General features: G+C 43.8%; 1 protein-coding gene across 1 annotated transcript in view; it reads left to right on the top strand.

Moving 5' to 3' along the window:
- The first annotated feature begins 1611 nt into the window (after positions 1 to 1611).
- Positions 1612 to 17359, top strand: part of LOC308610113 (forkhead-associated domain-containing protein 1-like) — a 129042-nt gene continuing 113294 nt past the window's right edge. The window contains exon 1 of the mRNA XM_081259365.1: positions 1612 to 2633. Coding sequence (XP_081115491.1) covers positions 2541 to 2633 — 93 coding nt within the window. The 5' untranslated portion in view covers positions 1612 to 2540. The remainder of the gene's footprint in view (positions 2634 to 17359) is intronic.

Genomic DNA, 17359 nt, shown 5'->3' with positions numbered 1-17359 from the left:
ATAAACTATGCTGCTTATTTTTATTTCTCTTACCCCCAGGTAGGGTCTCATCTTCCTTTCAGAGGATAGAATGCTGGTTTCAAGGACTTTCTTTTATTACATGTGCCAAGTGTCAGCAGACAGTGCAATTCCCCCACCCCTACTCTGCCCCACCAGCAGCAATGGAGGTTTGTACACTGGTTACATGCAAAGGCTCAGAGTTGTCACACACTTACTATTGTGTGACCTCAACTTCTCTGAGTCTCAGTTTCCTCATTTGTAAAGCGGGACAATACTGACATCTGCCTCGCAGGGTGGTTCTGAGGATGAAAAGAGGCCATGTGTGTAAAAGGATAGCCCAGTGCCTGGCACTTAGTAGGGATTCAGTGATGGAATGATGATGGAGATGTTGATGGAAAGCAGAGCCAGACAGGAGACCCTCTACGGTCAGACCTAGAGATTTTTGTTTTTATCCACAGTTTAAGAACTTCACACTTCAGTGACCTTTCAGTTGAAAAGAGACTTTGGGGACTTTCCTGGTGGCTCAGCAGTTAAGAATCCGCCTGCCAATGCAGGGGACACGGGTTCGAGCCCTGGTCCAGGAAGATCCTACATGCCTCGGAGCAACTAAGACAGTGCACCACAACTACTGAGCCTGCACTCTAGAGCCAGCGAGCCACAACTAGGGCCCTAGTGCCGCAACTACTGAGCCCACGTGCTTCAACTACTGAAGCCTGCACACCTAGAGCCCATGCTCCACAACAGGAGAAGCCACCACAATGAGAAGCCTGAGCACTGTGAGGAAGAGTAGCCTCCGCTCGCCGCAACTAGAGAAAGCCCGCACGCAGTAACGAAGACCCAACAGAGCCAAAAAAAAAAAAAAAAGGAAAAAAAAGAAAAGAGGCTATCTTTGACATGGCACTGAGATGGATCAGAATTCAAATATCATGTGAATTATCATCAACATCTTGGAACCAGCTGAAGTCACTGAAATTTTTATGTTTTAAAAAACATGTATATATGGGCTTCCCTGGTGGCACAGTGGTTGACAGTCTGCCTGCCGATGCAGGGGACACGGGTTCGTGCCCCGGTCTTGGAGGATCCCACATGCTGCGGAGCAGCTGGGCCCGTGAGCCATGGCCTCTGAGCCTGTGCGTCCGGAGCCTGTGCTCCGCAACGGGAGAGGCCACAACAGTGAGAGGCCCGCGTAACGCAAAAAAAAAAAATTAAAACTAACTAACTAACTAACTAAATAAATAAATAATAAAAAACATGTATAGGGCTTCCCTAGTGGCGCAGTGGTTGAGAATCTGCCTGCTAATACAGGGCACATTGGTTCGAGCCCTGGTCTGGGAAGATCCCACGTTCCGCGGAGCAACTAGGCCCGCGAGCCACAACTACTGAGCTTGTGCATCTGGAGCCTGTGCTCCACAACAAGAGAGGCCGCGATAGTGAGAGGCCCGCGCACCGCGATGAAGAGTGGCCCCCGCTTGCCACAACTAGGGAAAGCCCTCGCGCAGAAACGAAGACCCAACACAGCCAAAAATTAATAAATAAATTTTAAAACCATGTATAGGATTTACTTTGAAATGCATTAAAATATAAAATGTATAGATGGGTAGATATGTGAAAAAGCTAATAGAGCAAAATGTTGATTGTAGAATCTGGGTGGTGGTTCTATAGAAGTTCACCATCCACTTCTTTCAACTTTTCTGTGTGTTTGACATTTTCCTAATAAAATGCCAGCAAAAGATACGTACAGAGTCTTGACCGTACAGCCAAGCTATAATCTTGATATTTTGTCTTTGGAAATCATTTTTTTTTCAACCTAAATATATGAAGGAATGCGGTGACTTAAAAAGAAAGTATCTTCTAATGCCCATTTCCTCGATGACTGACTCTTCCACACTTTAAGAAGCTCTGTAGAAGTTGGGGTTTCTTGAGTCAAAGTTCAGAAGCCCAAGATTAATAACAGTCACAATCACAGTAGGACAAATGGGTGTTTAGTGTAGCAATCACCATTCTAGATGCTTCACATTTAATCCTCACAAAACTCTTTGGGATACAGAGTATTATTAGCCCCATTTTACAGATGAGGAAACAGAGGCATAGAGAGAGAATAAGTAAATCACCCAGAGTCACAGAGCTAGTAAGTGGTGGGTTAGTAACACTGAGTACTTGATTCTGTCAGATAACTAACCCCAAACTAAGCTTAATGGGAGGTGGAGAGCGGTTATCAGTGGAATTCAGATTTGTTTGTTGTTTTTTTTTTTTTTGCTATTGCTTGTTTGTGCTCTGAATTACATAAAGGATGTCCTCTTGTGATCAGAAGCAAGCTCATCTATGCCGGATATCACTGTTAAAAGGACAGTCTTAAAAATGTGTGGAATTATCATTGTGATCATTGTTAAATCCAGCTATCCACTCCTACCTCTGCTGACTTCTCCTGTGGACATTATGGTGTATTCCATTCATTCTAAATATGACATTGAATAATTAGAGGACTGTATTTTTCTAACAAAATTGTTTTCTGAAAACCTTTTATAGGGAAAGCAGAGAATATGAAAGCCTATCTAAAGAGTGCAGAAGGCTATTTTGTCCTGAATAAAAGCACTACGATTGGAAGGCATGAAAATTCAGACCTTGTTTTAGAGGTAAGACCTCTTCCTAGCCAGTCCCCGACCCTCCCTACACCTCACACCACCAAAAGTCCTTACTGTTCTGTGGACTCCAGTCTCTTGTAAAGCACAGCCTCTGGCTAACAGTTCCAGCCTTCCTCGGTGTGCCACCAATAACCAATCCCGGCATGTGCTGGGTCTCCCTGGCACATGTGGTAAGAATGAGCACAGTGCAAAGTGCGATGGGCCCTGTGTCCTTTGCTGACTGTGTGTGCAGTGTCCCACCCTGATGGCGCGGTTTGGAAGGTGGGCATAGAGCTGATGCTTGACCTTCACCTGCTCCGCGTCTGGCAGCCACGGCCACCTGAAGGGCCCAGCTTGAGCAATGGCCTCTCGCCCTTTCCAGAGCTTCTGGAGACTATGGGCCCCTCAGAGCCCTCCCCCACCCCCGTACCTCCAAGTAGTAAATCAGGGTAAGCCCTGGGCGTGGCCTCAGCGCTCTCTCACTTCATTTCATTCCATTCTCTGAATTAGCTGTGGCTTGGTCCACAGTCCCAGCTCATTGACAGCCAAGGAAGTTGGAAGAAATTGTAAGTAAGGAATTATAAAAACAGTGGCTTTGAGCCTTTTAAAATTTTGAAAGGGATTAAAATATTGAAGCAGAAAGAGAAATGCAATGGAATCCCTTTAGGACTGTGAAAGGCAGACCACTCTCAGACTTCACTCAACAGATTTTTTTAAACTTTATTTTGAAATAATTATAGATGCACAAATGGTAGAGAGAATGGCACGAAGCATGTGTGGAGTCCTGTGCCATTTTACCACGTGTGGATTTGGGTGTGGCCATCAGGATATAGGAGTATTCCATCATCAGAGATGTCCCTTGTGATGCTCCTTTTATAGTCACAATTCCTCCTCCCACCATCGTCCCCACACTCCGAAAACCACTAATCTGTTCTCCGTCTCTATAATTTTCATCATTTATCTATGACCTTTGCGATTGATTTTTTTTTTTTTTTTTAGTCATTGTAATGCCCTTGACGTCCATTTAGGTTATTAGCTTGTTCTTTTATTGCTGAGTAATAGTCCACGGTATGGACGTATCACCTATGTTTAAACATTCACTTTTTGAAGGACATTTTGTTTCCATTTGGGGCTATTACAAATAAATGTACTATAAGCATTTGTATACAGGTTTTTGTGTGAACATAAGTTTTTATTTCTCTGTGATAAATGCTCAGGAGTATGATTGCATGGATTAACATATGTGTTTATATATATTCGGTTTGTAAAGAAACTGCCAGACTTATCCAGCATGGCTGTACCATTTTTCATTTCCATCAGCAATGTATGAGACACATCCTCACCAGCAATTAGCATAAACACTGTTTTTCATTTTAGCTGTTTTAGTAAGTGTGTAGTGGTATCTCATCATAGTCTTAACTTGCATTTCCCAAATCGATAGTGATGTTAAATGTCTTTTCATGTATGTGTTTGCCTTCTGCATATCCTCTTCAGTGAAATATCTCTTCATATCTTTTAAGTGTCTCTAATGGAATTGTTTAGTTTTTTACCATTGAGTTTTGAGAATTCTTTATGTATTTTAGATATGAGTCCCTTGTCAGATAGATGGTTTGCAAATATTTTCTCCCATCCGTAGCTTGTCTTCTCATTCTCTTAGCAGAGTATTTCACAGAGCAAAAGCTTTAACTCTTGATGAAGTCCAGGTAGTTATTTTTTCTTTTATAGATCATGCTTTTAGTGTCATGTCTAAGAACATGCCACAACGTCCCTGACCCTGAGGATTTTCTCTTATGTTTTCTTCTAAGTGTTTTATAGTTTTATGTTTAAATCTATGAACCATTTTGGGTTCACTGTCGTTTATGATGTGAGATTTAGGTCAAAGTTCATTTTTCTTGCATGTGGATATTTAGTTGTTCCAGAACCATTTGTTGAAAAGACTATCCTTTCTCCATTGAATTGCTTTTGCAAGTTTGTCAAAAATAATCTGGCCATACTTTCTATGGGGGCTACTTCTTAGTTCCCTATTATGTTTCATGGATCTATTTGTCATAATGGATCTACCATTATGACATAGCCTTGATTACTGTCGCTATGTAAGTCTTAAATCAGGTAGAGTGATTCCTCCCACTTTTCTTTAAAACAATTTTTTAACCTATTCTAGTTCCTTTGCCTTTCCATTTACATTTCAGTGTAAGCCTGTCTGTATATACAAAATATCATGCTGTAATTTTGATTGGAATTGTGTTTAATCCTATATAACAATGTGAGAATAATTGATATACTCCTACATTGTCTTCCAATTCATGATCATGGTATATTTCTCCATTTATTCAGTGTCTCTCATGAGTGTTTTGTAGTTTTCAGCATACGAGTCCTGAACATGTTTTGTTAGATTTACACTTAAGTATATCTCTCTTTTTTTTTGAGTGATTGTAAATTGTATTATATTTTTAATTTTGGTGTCCACATGTTCATTGACAGTATATAGAAATACAGTTGATTTTTGTATGCTTCTTGGTATCTTGGAACCTTAACTGCACTTTCTTATATAAGGGCTTTTGTAGATTTCTTGGGATTTTATACATAAACAATCATGTCATCTGCAAATAAGAACAATTTTATTTCTCCTTTCAGAAAAGGAGATGTGAATGCCTTGAATCTTCTTTTCCTTGCTTTATTTCCCTGGTTAAGACTTCCAAGACTCTGCTGAACAAGAGCAGTGTATAAATCCTTATATTCGCTTGTTCCTGACCTTAGGGGAAAAAAGTCAGTCTTTCACCGTTAAGTACGAGGTTAGCTGTAGGGTATTTATACATGTTCTTACCAAGTGAGAAATTTCCCCCTTTATTCCTAGTTTTCTGAGAATGTTTATTGTAAACGCAACAGATTTAAAGATAACTCCATGAACCTCCCCGTGAGATTCTCCTCCATGATATGGTCTCCCTTCAAGGACACAGAACATCTGTTCAGTGTGCAAAGTGGGAGGAAAAAGAAGAAGAAGAACTGTAGTTTCTTCTTTATCCTAACAAGGCATAGATTTGGGGTCGTTTTATTTCCTGTCTGGCTAAAGTAGAGACAGAGATCTCTGTTTTGAACCTGACTATGATATTAGAAAACTGTAGTAATTTTTAAAAGCACAGGCTTTGGAGATAGACAGAGCTGGGTTTGAATCTCATTAGGCTACTTTGTGGCTGAGTGACTTCAACCAAATTACTTAATCACTCTGAGCTCCTTTTCCCTGTCTGTAAACCTCTTACCTCACAGGGTTATTCTGAGGATTAAGTGAGAAATGCATATAAAGAGCCTGGCATGTGGTGCTCAGTGAATGACACAATGATCATTATTATGGTCTCCTAAAACAGAGACTGAGAAGAATCCTCAGAGGTGCACAGGGTTGAGATGAGGATCCACTGACATTAATAAGCCATTTGGAAAAGGGAACTAATGAGGACAGTTATTAACTAGACAGAAATTGAGTTGCATTCATTGTATATAAATAATTGACTGCTTACTGCTCCTCGGACTTAGCTTAAGAAATACGTCACTAGGCTTCCCTGGTGGCGAAGTGGTTGAGAGTCCGCCTGCCGATACAAGGGACACGGGTTCGTGCCCCGGTCTGGGAATATCCCACATGCCGCGGAGCGGCTGGGCCCGTGAGCCATGGCCGCTGAGCCAGCGTGTCCGGAGCCTGAGCTCCGCAACGGAAGAGGCCACAACAGTGAGAGGCCCGTGTACCGCAAAAAAAAAAAAAAAAAAAAAATGTCAGGGATTTATATTACTAAAAATCATCCTTGCAATTACCCAGAGGTTACATCTAGCAAATAAAAAGGATTGTTTGTTTTATTTGCCTGGATCAATCCTAAAGAATAGGCAGTCATGCTTCTAAAGATTTCTACTCATCAGCAAGGCTGACATGTTGTTTTGACTATTGGTATCATAGTATTTCGACATCATTTACTCTTTCCGATAATGGAAGGTAGTTACATGCTTCTTGTTTTTAAAAATTGGGAGAAAGGAAAATATAAGGAAGAAAATAAAAGTCACTTGTAATCATTTGGCTCAGGGAAAAATCAATATTGATATTTGCAGGGTTTTACCCTCCAGACTTTTTTCTATATCCTGTAAGGAGTTTGGTTCCCTAAGGCAGTAGGAAGCCTGTTTATAGCCAGGCTAGTGAGAACTGTTTATACTCAACAGTGATAACTGTTGCTATCACTCATTCATTGCACAGTATTTACCCAGAGCCTCAGCACCGAGCCAAGTCTAGGGGTACAGTGATGGCAGAACTGGACATGGTCCCTGCCATCAGGAAGCTGCCAGGAGAGAGAGAAATAAGTCAAATGATCCCACAAAGGTGTGACTAATTCCATTCCAACATTGGGGCTGTAAAGGAAAGGAATATGGAAGACAAGGAGGACTTAACTAGACAATAGGAGAAGGGAATGGCATGTGCAAGGGCCCTGGGGTGGAATAGCATATTGTGAACCCAAGGGACTGAGAGAAAACCAGGGCGTCCAGAAGTCAGAGTGGGAAGGAGGAGGGCTAAGGGACAAGTCGGCCTCCTTCATGTCACCATAAGGGTTTTGATCTTTATCTGAAAAGCAGTGGGAAGAAGGCTTGAAGGATTGTAAACAAGGGGGAGACCTGCCAGTGAACATCCCGGCTGCTGTGTGCAGACGAGCCATCAGGAGCTCTATTCACAATCTTCCCTCTCCCATTTTACACGGCTCAAAAGCCTCCACCTTGCTCATTTCACAGCTAAACCTTGCAAGTTATAATTTATATGATTTGATGTGCCTTGTAAAGTGTAATCTTTAGAGTTGGATGTGGCTGTTATTTAAACTCTGCTGAGAAAGGGACTCAGTTCTTCCAGAATGAAGAAACACCAAAGCCAGTGGTTGTTGGATTTTCCGTATGTTTAAGAGTGGTTGTTCAACATGAACTCCTAGGCATTCTGACCCCGTGGGTTTGGGGTAAGGCCCAGGAATCTTCACATTTATATGCTCCCCAGGTTCAGGTGGGGGGAATGGAGTCGCCTGGAGTTGGTTCCAGGACCACACTTTGAGAACCCCACCATCAGTGCTCCCTCCCACTCCCTTCTTGATCAGCAGAGCTCCTGCTTGTGTGTGTGTGTGTGTGTGTGTGTGTGTGTGTTTGTGTATTCTTTCAATAAATTTTGTTTTGAGGAAAAGAGAAGCGAAGGGTAAACAATGAAGGGCTGACTGACCCTACCCCTCCCCAGGGACTCCCCCAGTCCCACCCTGGGGAAGTCCCAGGATCCCTAGAAAACTGAGCTCTAGGACAGCCCAAGTTAGTGCAGGGCTGCAGCTAGGAGGGTGGAGATGGAAGAGAAAAAGAAAGAACAGACATGACAGGGGGATGAAATGCTGGTGTCCACACCTCACCCTCGGTGGTCAGTGTCCTGCCAGGCATCTCCTTTCTCATGGGTTTAGCCATCTCTCCAGTCTGTGTCAGCCCTTCTTGCGTGGGATCTGAGGGTCGTGAAGCCAGACTGATCTCATACACACACCCCAGATCCCATCCAGCCAGATGACTCTCGTCCCTTTTCCTGGCCCCTGCCAGTTCTGGGCTGCCTCTCAGGAAAGAACCAGAGCCTACACCATAATCTTGTTTATTATTATTAAACAAAGCTGCTGGGATTCTCCTATTATTTGCATAATTTCACGGACATGCAGGTATGTCTGCTCTGTCAAAGGACACACACAGCTGTAGCTCTGATGGGCATGGCCAAATTTCCCACCAGAGGTTTCCGGATGTGGTGTCCTGCCAGCAGTGGACGCCCGTCTCCCACTCCCTCCCCAGCCTAGGGTGCTGACCCCCCATTGGATCTTCACTGATCTATGGGGTGAAGTATGGTACCTGTGTCATTTTAATTCACATTTCTCTTATTCTAAGCGAACACCTGCATTTTGAGACAGAAGGTGACAGGTGGACTCTCTGTGGGGAAATCCACGGAATGAAACAGGCCTGGGAGGGTGCACTTGCTGGCTCCCCATCTGCATCACGCTTGTCCTCCTGCCTGGGTCGTGCTCCCATCCTCCCCCCTCACCCCCACCTCACCCCTGGCTTCTCCCCAAGTGCTCCTTGCTCTGGGGGTTCACCTGTTTGGTCTCACCAGTCCTCAGGGAATGTTTTGTCCCCTGTTTGTGAACTGATGGCTGATTTCATTGGTCAGTACCCACCACAGCAATTGATGGGACTAGTTTCTCACCAGCAGATGGAGGGCTTCCAAGAGGAAAAAGTTCAGAGGAAAGGGCTAGATCGTGATCTCATTTTTCTCATTTTTTTTTATTGTGGTAAGGTATGCATAACATAAAATTTACCATCTTAACCACTTTTATTAAGTGTGCAGTTCAGTGGCATTAAATATATTCACACTGTTGTGCAGCCATCACCCCCATCCATCTCCAGAACTCTTTGAATCTTGCAGAACTGAAACTGCACCCATGAAACAACAACTCCCCTTGTCCCCCCATCCCAGCCCCAGCAACCACCGTTTTGCTTTCTGTCTCTATGACCTTGGCTACTCTGGGTATCTCATATAAGTAGAATCATAACAGTATTTGTCTTTTCATGACTGGCTTCTTTCACTGAGTATAATATCCTTTCACTGAGTATAATGTCCATGTTCATCCATGCTGTAGCATGTGTCCGAATTTCCTTCCTTTTTTAAGGCTGAATAATATTCCATTGTGTGGATTCACCACATTTTGTTTATTCATTCATCTACTGATGGACACTTGGGTTGTTTCCACCTTTTGGCTGTTGCAAACAATGCTATGAACATGGGTGTATAAATATCTCTTCAAGGCCCTGCTTTCAGTTCTTTGGGATATATACCCAAAAGTAGACTTGCTGGATCATATGATAATTTTATTTTTAATTGTTTCAGGAACTGCCATGCTGTTTTCCATAGTGGCTGCACCAAGTTACATTCTCACAACAGGGCACAAGGGTTCCACTTTCCCTGCGTCCTCACCAACACTTGTGATTTCCCTTTTTTTTTATAGTAGCCATTCTGATGGATGTGAGATGAAAGAAAGATCATAACCTTTTGAATAGCATACATAATACAAACAGCTACAGCATACATTTATGGACTACTTACTGTATCTCACATGGCTTTATACATCATCTATGTATGTTCTGCATATATATTTATAGAATTATATCCACAAAACAAATCCTGTGCGGGTGAGAACTACTATTATCATTATTATCCTCATTTGATGACATGGACATGGGACTCAGAAAGGTTAAGGAACTGGCCCAAATCACACAGCTAGACGGGGGAGGTGGGGCTGAGTTTCAGACTGAGCTGACTCAAGCTTCTAAAAACAGAAGCTTCACTTTTTGAGTGTAAATTTAGCTTTGGGAACATCTAATATCTAAATTGGAAATTCTCAGTTAACTGAGATAACAAGATAATTGAGTAAGCTAGGGAAATTCCACCCTGTGGAATCGAGAATGGGGGTTGTCAGTGAAATGTGAGCTGAATGTTTTTGTGATCCTCATTCATGCAACAGACTGAGGTGTTGCCATCTAGGGGGGGATTTGGGTAAAGAGGAAACGTTGACCTGGTGCTTTCCCAGGAAGAGGAGCATTGGGGCTGTTAAGTGGGGGCCCAGCAAGAAACACCACTTATCTCTCCAATCCAGCCAGAGTAAGTTCTCTGCTTATAAGGACTGGTGGAGTTCAATTAGTCCCACCTGGATAACCCAGGATAGTCTCCCACTTTTTAAAAAATTTTTAAAAAGTTTTTGGCTGGGTTTGGTCTTCGTTGCTGAGCACAGGCTTTCTCTAGTTGCAGCGAGCGAGGGTTACTCTTTGTTGCGGTGCATGGGCTTCTCATTGCAGTGGCTTCTCTTGTTGTGGAGCACGGGCTCTAGGCACGCGGATTCAGTAGTTGTGGCACGTGGGCTCAGTAGTTGTGGCTCGTGGGCTCTGGAGCGCAGGCTCGGTAGTTGTGGCACACGGGCTTCGTTGCTCCATGGCATGTGGGATCTTCCCGGACCAGGGCTCGAACCCGTGTCTCTTGCATTGGCAGGCGGATTCTTAACCACTGCAACACCAGGGAAGTCCTTAGTCTCCCTCTTTTAAGAGCACTGATTAGTAACCTTGACATCGGCACAGTCCCTTTGGCCACCTCATGGAGCATATTCCCAGGTTCTGAGGATCAGGGCATGGGCATCTTTGGGAGACCATTCTGCCCACCACATTAATACTACCACCTGACTGGACCGTTGCTTTGGGACTGGTCTGAGAGCTTTCTGGAAGAATCAGTAGGATCAATGCCACAGGCCATGGAGAAAGATGGCTGGATGAGCTGGCAGGTGATAATCCCGTTACCAAGAGGGCAGGAAGCAGGACTGGTTGAGTGAGCACCTCAACATCCCGGAAGCAGCCAGGCAGTTTGGGGCCTGGAGATGAACCAGGGGTTGGAAATACACACCTGCGAATCGAGGGGGTGGCACAGTGGCCGCAGCCCATGGACAGAGTGCAGAGGAAACGGACATCTGAGGGGAGAGGAGCCTGGTGTGGAGACCTGGAAGCAGTCAGAGAGGTGAGGGAGCCAGAGAGCTGCTGCCAGGCTGAGGGTATTCATCACAGAGACAGCTTGCTTTGTGCCAGGTACTGTTCTGGGCACTTTCGAGTGTATTAACTCATTTCATCCTTAGGAGGTTAGTGTTGCTTGCCCCCACTTTACAGATGAGGGTGTTGAGGCACAGATAGGCTGAGTATCCTGCCTGAGGTCACAGAGGGAGGCTGGGGCACTGGGCACCACGCTCGGGCAGTCTGATTTCAGGACCAGCCTCTCCTGAGACCTTGCCGGTCCACAGGGCTCTCCCGGGGAGACCGGGGAGGAAGGATCCAGCTGACGGGGAAGCAGAGAAGCTTCTTCTTTCCTTCCAATCCCAGACCCGTCGTCTCACCAGCGCCTGGCCATTTCCTCATATCCTTATTCTTTTGAAAACCCCATTTTTTTTTTTACTATTTCTGCACTACATCCCTTTCTGGAGGCAGTGGGGGGATGGGGCTGGGAATGGGATAGCCTAGAACCAAAAGGTTAAAAGAAATAGATAAAACACACACACACACACACACACACAAACACACACACACAAGTTAATTTCAAAAATGTTATCCCACTCCTTTGAACATGTCACCAAGCAATACCTTTTGTCAATCCTACGAAGCCCAGCTTATCAAACTCATTTTTGCTGCTCAGGGAGCAACCAAAGAGAAGCAAAGAACCATGCCCCAGGCTGCACAGCTGGAAGGTAGCAGAGGTGGGACTTGAACTCAAGGCTTTCTAACTCCAGAGCCCATCCTCTTGCTCATAATAGAGAACATTTCCCATTTGCCCTATGTTCTCTTCTAAGTGCTTTAGTATGTATTATATCATTTATACGTCACCAGTAGCTTATAAGACTGTCCTTTTGTTACCTTACAGATGAGGAAGCTGAGGTATCACTTGCCCAAGGTCACCCTGCTAGGAAGTAGGAGAGCTGGACTCGAGCCCAGTCTAATAACCACCACGTTGCCCTGCTCCCCCAACCCCTGAACCACCAGGACACGTGCCTCTCTCTGACAACTGTGTCACATGTCACAGGGAGGCCGAGAGCCCGAGGGCCCCCGAGGGCAATGGCAGTGGGTTGAGGACCCAGCGGGAGAGGAACCTCTTGAAGCCATTTGACAATAAAGGAAAGGAAGGGGGAAGGGGCGGTGTTTCCAGGCCGAGGGGGTGGTGAGCACGTTCACAGGTTAGACGGAAGTTACACTGTCAAGGTGAGGATGCAGAAGAGGAGATGGTTGAGGAGAGGGACCAGACCAGGGTGGGATGAAGGCAGGACCACCCGGAGGCCCTTGGCAGCTAAGAGAAGCCTTGAAGGTCCCACCTAAGAGCTTCTCCAAGCCTGGGAAGTCCAGGTCCTGGCAGGGAGCTGAAGGCACATTCACAGGGGTGTGGAGTGATGGAGGGGAGTTTCCTGAAGGGACTCCACAGGGAGTGGGCAGGGCTCAGAGAAACCACAAAGGATAGTGCAGGGCCCAGAGCTAGTATGAGTGAGGACTGTTCCCACCCCCAGAGCTGAGGGGTGAGGGGCAGGGGCATTTCCTGGGACCCGGAGACCCCGAGGGCTGGGCAGAGTCCTCTGAGGGAAGCTGTGTGGCCCCAGAGAATGGAAGCCAGGGGAGTAAGTACCCCAAGCTCTCTCCTCCCTGCTCTGATCTCTAACCCCCCCCCCCATTGGCCAAACCCAACCAGAAACCAGACACAAGGAGCCCATCAGCCCATGGATGTAGCCGCACAGGTGGGCCTGCTGGGCAGAGGGCACCGTGTAAAGGGATGGAGGAGGGTTGGGAGAAGCAGACGGAGGATGCAGGCAGGTGCAGGAGGTGAAGACCTAGGAGGCTGTTGTCAAAGTAGAATGAAAAGCCTGAGAGCAGGGACCTGCTGGCTGTGGGGCCCAAAGGGCACTGGGCCAGCCTCAGGACAGAAGTGTGAGGGTGGCAGGAGGGTTTGGGGGCCGGGATGGACTTGAAGGAGCTGGTGAGCTTGAGCAGGGCCCAGGCTGGGTGAGCATAGGGCATTACCCCTAGGGAGCAAACAGGGAGCAAAGGCTACGTGACTCAAGGAGAGGATGAGACAGAGGATAAGGAAGGCCGGGAGTGGGAGGTTATGGTCTGAGATGGGGCTTCCCAGTGCCAGGTGATGCAAGGTTGAAACCTAGCTCCAAAGGACGGTTCCAGGTACACGTCGAACCTCAGCGACAATGTCAGTGAACCTCAGGGCAATGTCATAACTAAGTCAGCTTCCCGAGGAGGCTTCCTTAAAGCACAGGGGTCATCAGAGCAGATGGTCATTGTTAATAGAAGTTGAAACGTCTCAATATTTTATGGACTCACTATATACTTTTTAAAGACATTTTCAATGCAGGAGCCTTAAAAAATGCACTTGTTTTGTATATTAGGTCCTGCCTGTCTCCTCTCTCATTATTAAATCACTCTCTACTCTGAAAATCACAGGGTACAAATCAAAGGTACAAGTTTTGGAATTAGACTTGGGTTCAAACCCTGACATTGCCCTGGGCCAGCATCCTGATGTTGAGTGAGTCCCTTCATCTTAGCCATTTTTTAAATCGTGGTAAAATACCTATAAAGTTTACCGTCTTAACCACTTTTAAGTGTACAGATCAGTAGTTGTAAGTTATTCACATTGTTGTGCAACCAGCCTCAGAATTTTTCATCTTGCAAAACTGAAACTGTACCCATTAAACAACAATTCCCCGTTTCCCCTTCCCCAGCTCCTGGCAACCCCCGTTCTATTTTGTTTCTATGAGCTTGACTACTTTATGTACCTCACATAGTGGAATCATACAAAATTTGCTTTTTTGTGACACTAATTTCACATCATGTCCTCACGGTTCATCCATGTTGTAGCATGTGTCAGAATTTCCTTCCTCCTACACTGAATAATATTCCACTGTATGGATGGACCACATTTTGCTTATCCAATCATCAGTCAGTGGGCACTTGGGTGGCTTCCACCTTTTGGCAATTGTGAATAATGCTACTGTAAACATGAGTGTACAAATAACTCTTTAAGTTCCTGTTTTCAATTCTTTGGGGTATATACCCAGAAGTGGACTTGCTGGATCATATGATAATTTTATTCTAAATTGTTTGAGAAGCCGCTCTACTGTTTTCCATATCAGCTGCACCATTTTACATTCTCAGCGGTGCATAAGTGTTCCCCTACTCTACATCCTTGCCAACACTTGTTATTTTCTGTTGCTGTTTGTTTGTTTTTGAGAGTAGCCATCCTAATGGGTATGAGGTGGTATCTCACTGTGGTTTTGATTTGAATTTCCCTAATGACTAGTAATGTTGAGCATCTTTTTATATGCTTGTTGGACATTTATATATCTTCTTTGGAGAAATGTCTATTCCAGTTCTTTGCCCATATTTGATCAGGTTATTTGGGGGTTCTTTTTTGTTGTTGTTGTTGAGTTATAGTTCTCTATATATTCTTCATATTAACCCTTTTTCAGATTTGTGTTTTGCAACTATTTTCTCCCATTCTCTAGATGGCCTTTCACCCTGTTTATTGTGTCCTTTGATTCACAGAAGTTTTAATTTTTGATATAGTTGAATTTATCTATTTTTACCTTTGCTGCCTATGCTTTTGGTATCATATCCAATAATGCATTGCCAAATCCAATGTCATAAAGCTTTCCTCCTGTGCTTTCCTCTAAAAGTTTTATAATTTTAGACTCTGTTTAAGTCTTTGATCCACTTTGAGTTAATTTTTATACATGGTGTAAGGTAAGAGTTCAACTTAATTCTTTTGCAGTCTTTCCCAGCATCATTTGTTGAAAATACTGTTCTTTCCCCATTGAATAATCTTGGCACCCTTGTCAAAAATCATTGGACCATATATGCAAACTTTTATTTCTGTGCTCTCTATTCTATTCTATTGGCCTATGTGCCTGACCTTATATCAGTATCACACTGTTTTGATTACTGTACCTTTGTATGCAGTAAGTTTTGAAATCAGGAAGTGTGAGACCTCCAACTTTGCTTTTCTTTCTCAAGAGTATTTTGGCTATTTGGGGTCCACTGAGATTCCATATGAATTTTAGGATGGATTTTTCTATTTCTGCCAAAACTGCTGTTGGGGTTTTGAATCTGTAGATCCTGCTGTGTAGTAATGACATCTTAACAATATTAAGTCTTCCAACCCACGAATACAGGGTGTCTTTCCATTTATTTGTGTCTTTAATTTCTTTCAGAAGCAGTTTGTAGTTTTCAGTGTACACATCCTTTACCACCTTGGTTAAATTTATCCCAAAATATGTTATTCATTTTGATGCTATTGTAAATGAAATTATTTTCTTAACTTCCTTTTCAGATTGTTCATTGGGAGCATATAGAAACACAACTAATGTTTGTGTGTTGATTTTGTGTGCTACGATTCTGCTAGTGAATTGTATTTTTTAGTTCTAAGAGGGTTGTGGTTTTTCATGGACTCTTTAGGATTTTGTACATGTAAGATCATGTTGCCTGTGAACAGAGATAATTTGACTTCTTTCGAATTTGGATGTCTTTATTTCTTTGTCTTGCCTAATTGCTCTGGCTAGGACTTCCAGTACATTGTTGAATAGAAGTGGCAAAAGCAGGTATCCTTATCTTATTCTTGATCTTAGAGGAAAAGCTTTCAGTCTTTCACCTTTGAGTATGATGCTACCTGTGGGCCTTTCATATTTGACCTTTATTATGTTGAGGTAATTTCCCTCTATTCCCTGTTTGTTGAGTGCTTTTATCATGAAAGAGTGTTGCATTTTGTCAAATGCTTTTTGTACGTCCATCGAGATGATCATTTTTTTCCTTCTTTCTGTTAATGTGATGTATTACGTGGATTAATTTTCATATGTTGAACCATCAGGTCTGCATTCCAAGAACAAATCCCACTTGGTCATAGTGTATGATCCTTTTAACGTGCTGTTGCATTCGGTTTCCTCCTGTTTGGTTGAGGACTGTGGCGTCAGTGTTCACAAGAGATACTGGTCTGTGGTTGTCCTGTCGTGTCCTTGTCTGGGTTTGGGATCAAGGTGATGCTGTCCTCTCACTTCAGCCTTTGAGTCTCAGCTTCTTCATCTCTAAGGTGGAGATAACACTAGAGTCCCTGTTTAGGGCCGTCATGCAGATTAAATGATAAAAATGCACACAAAATGCTTCAGCAGGGCCCAGTTCACAGGAAGCCCTCAAAATATGTTAGAGGAGGATAAGGATAATAATAAAAATAATAATAAATAAATGACAGTTCATCTCATAGTGGGACAGCTCAGTAGGCTGGGGCTTATAGACTCAGTCTGTATTAGCAGCAGGGCGTCTGTCCAGGAGCAGCACTTAGCAATTTTCCAAGTAAAGGGAGCGAGTGATATTATAGGGCCGAACTAGGAAGCTGTCTCCTGGCCTAACATGTGGTAGAGGCTCACCCAACTTTGTGGAGTCATTGAAAACTTCCTGCTTGCTTTGATGTCTTAATAATGGCCTGACAGTTTTTGAGGAACTGAACGCAGTGAAGCCTGGCAAGAGACAAACAAAATGTCACAGACAGAATTTCTCTCATTCATGGGTTATCAAAGGTTCAAAGGACACAAAGATCAATGGCAATGGTGATGAAGATGATGTGGGTGACATTTTCCAAAGAGCTAATGTGTTTTCATTTTTTTAATACTTTATTTTTTTGAACAGTTTTAGGTTTACAGGAATTTTAGCAGAGAATACAGAGAGTTCCCATATATCCACCCCTCCAATACACACAGTTTCCCCTATTATTAACCTCATGCATTAGTGCGGTACATTCGTTACAACTGATGAACCAATATTGATATGCTATTATTAACTAAGTCCATAGTTTACATTAGGGTTCACTCTTTGCGTTGTACGTTCTTTCATTTTGACAAATGTATAGTGACAAGTATCCACCATTACAGTATCATAAAAAATATTTTCACTGCCCTGAAATCCCCTGTGCCCCTCCTCTTCATCCTGAGCCCCAGAGCCCCTGTGCCCCTGGCAAGCACTGATCTTTTACTCTCCTTATAGTTTTACTTTTTCCAGAATTTCATACAGTTGGAATCATACGGTATGTAACCTTTTCAGACTAGGTTCTTTCACTAAGCAATATGCATTTAAGATTCCTCCATGTC

This window comes from Mesoplodon bidens (assembly GCF_964165515.1).
Source record: "Mesoplodon bidens genome assembly, contig: HAP1_SCAFFOLD_378, whole genome shotgun sequence".
NCBI classification, from domain to species: Eukaryota; Metazoa; Chordata; class Mammalia; order Artiodactyla; family Ziphiidae; genus Mesoplodon; species Mesoplodon bidens.
Note: the sequence above shows the minus strand (reverse complement) of the source record. Positions and strands in the feature narration are given on the sequence as shown.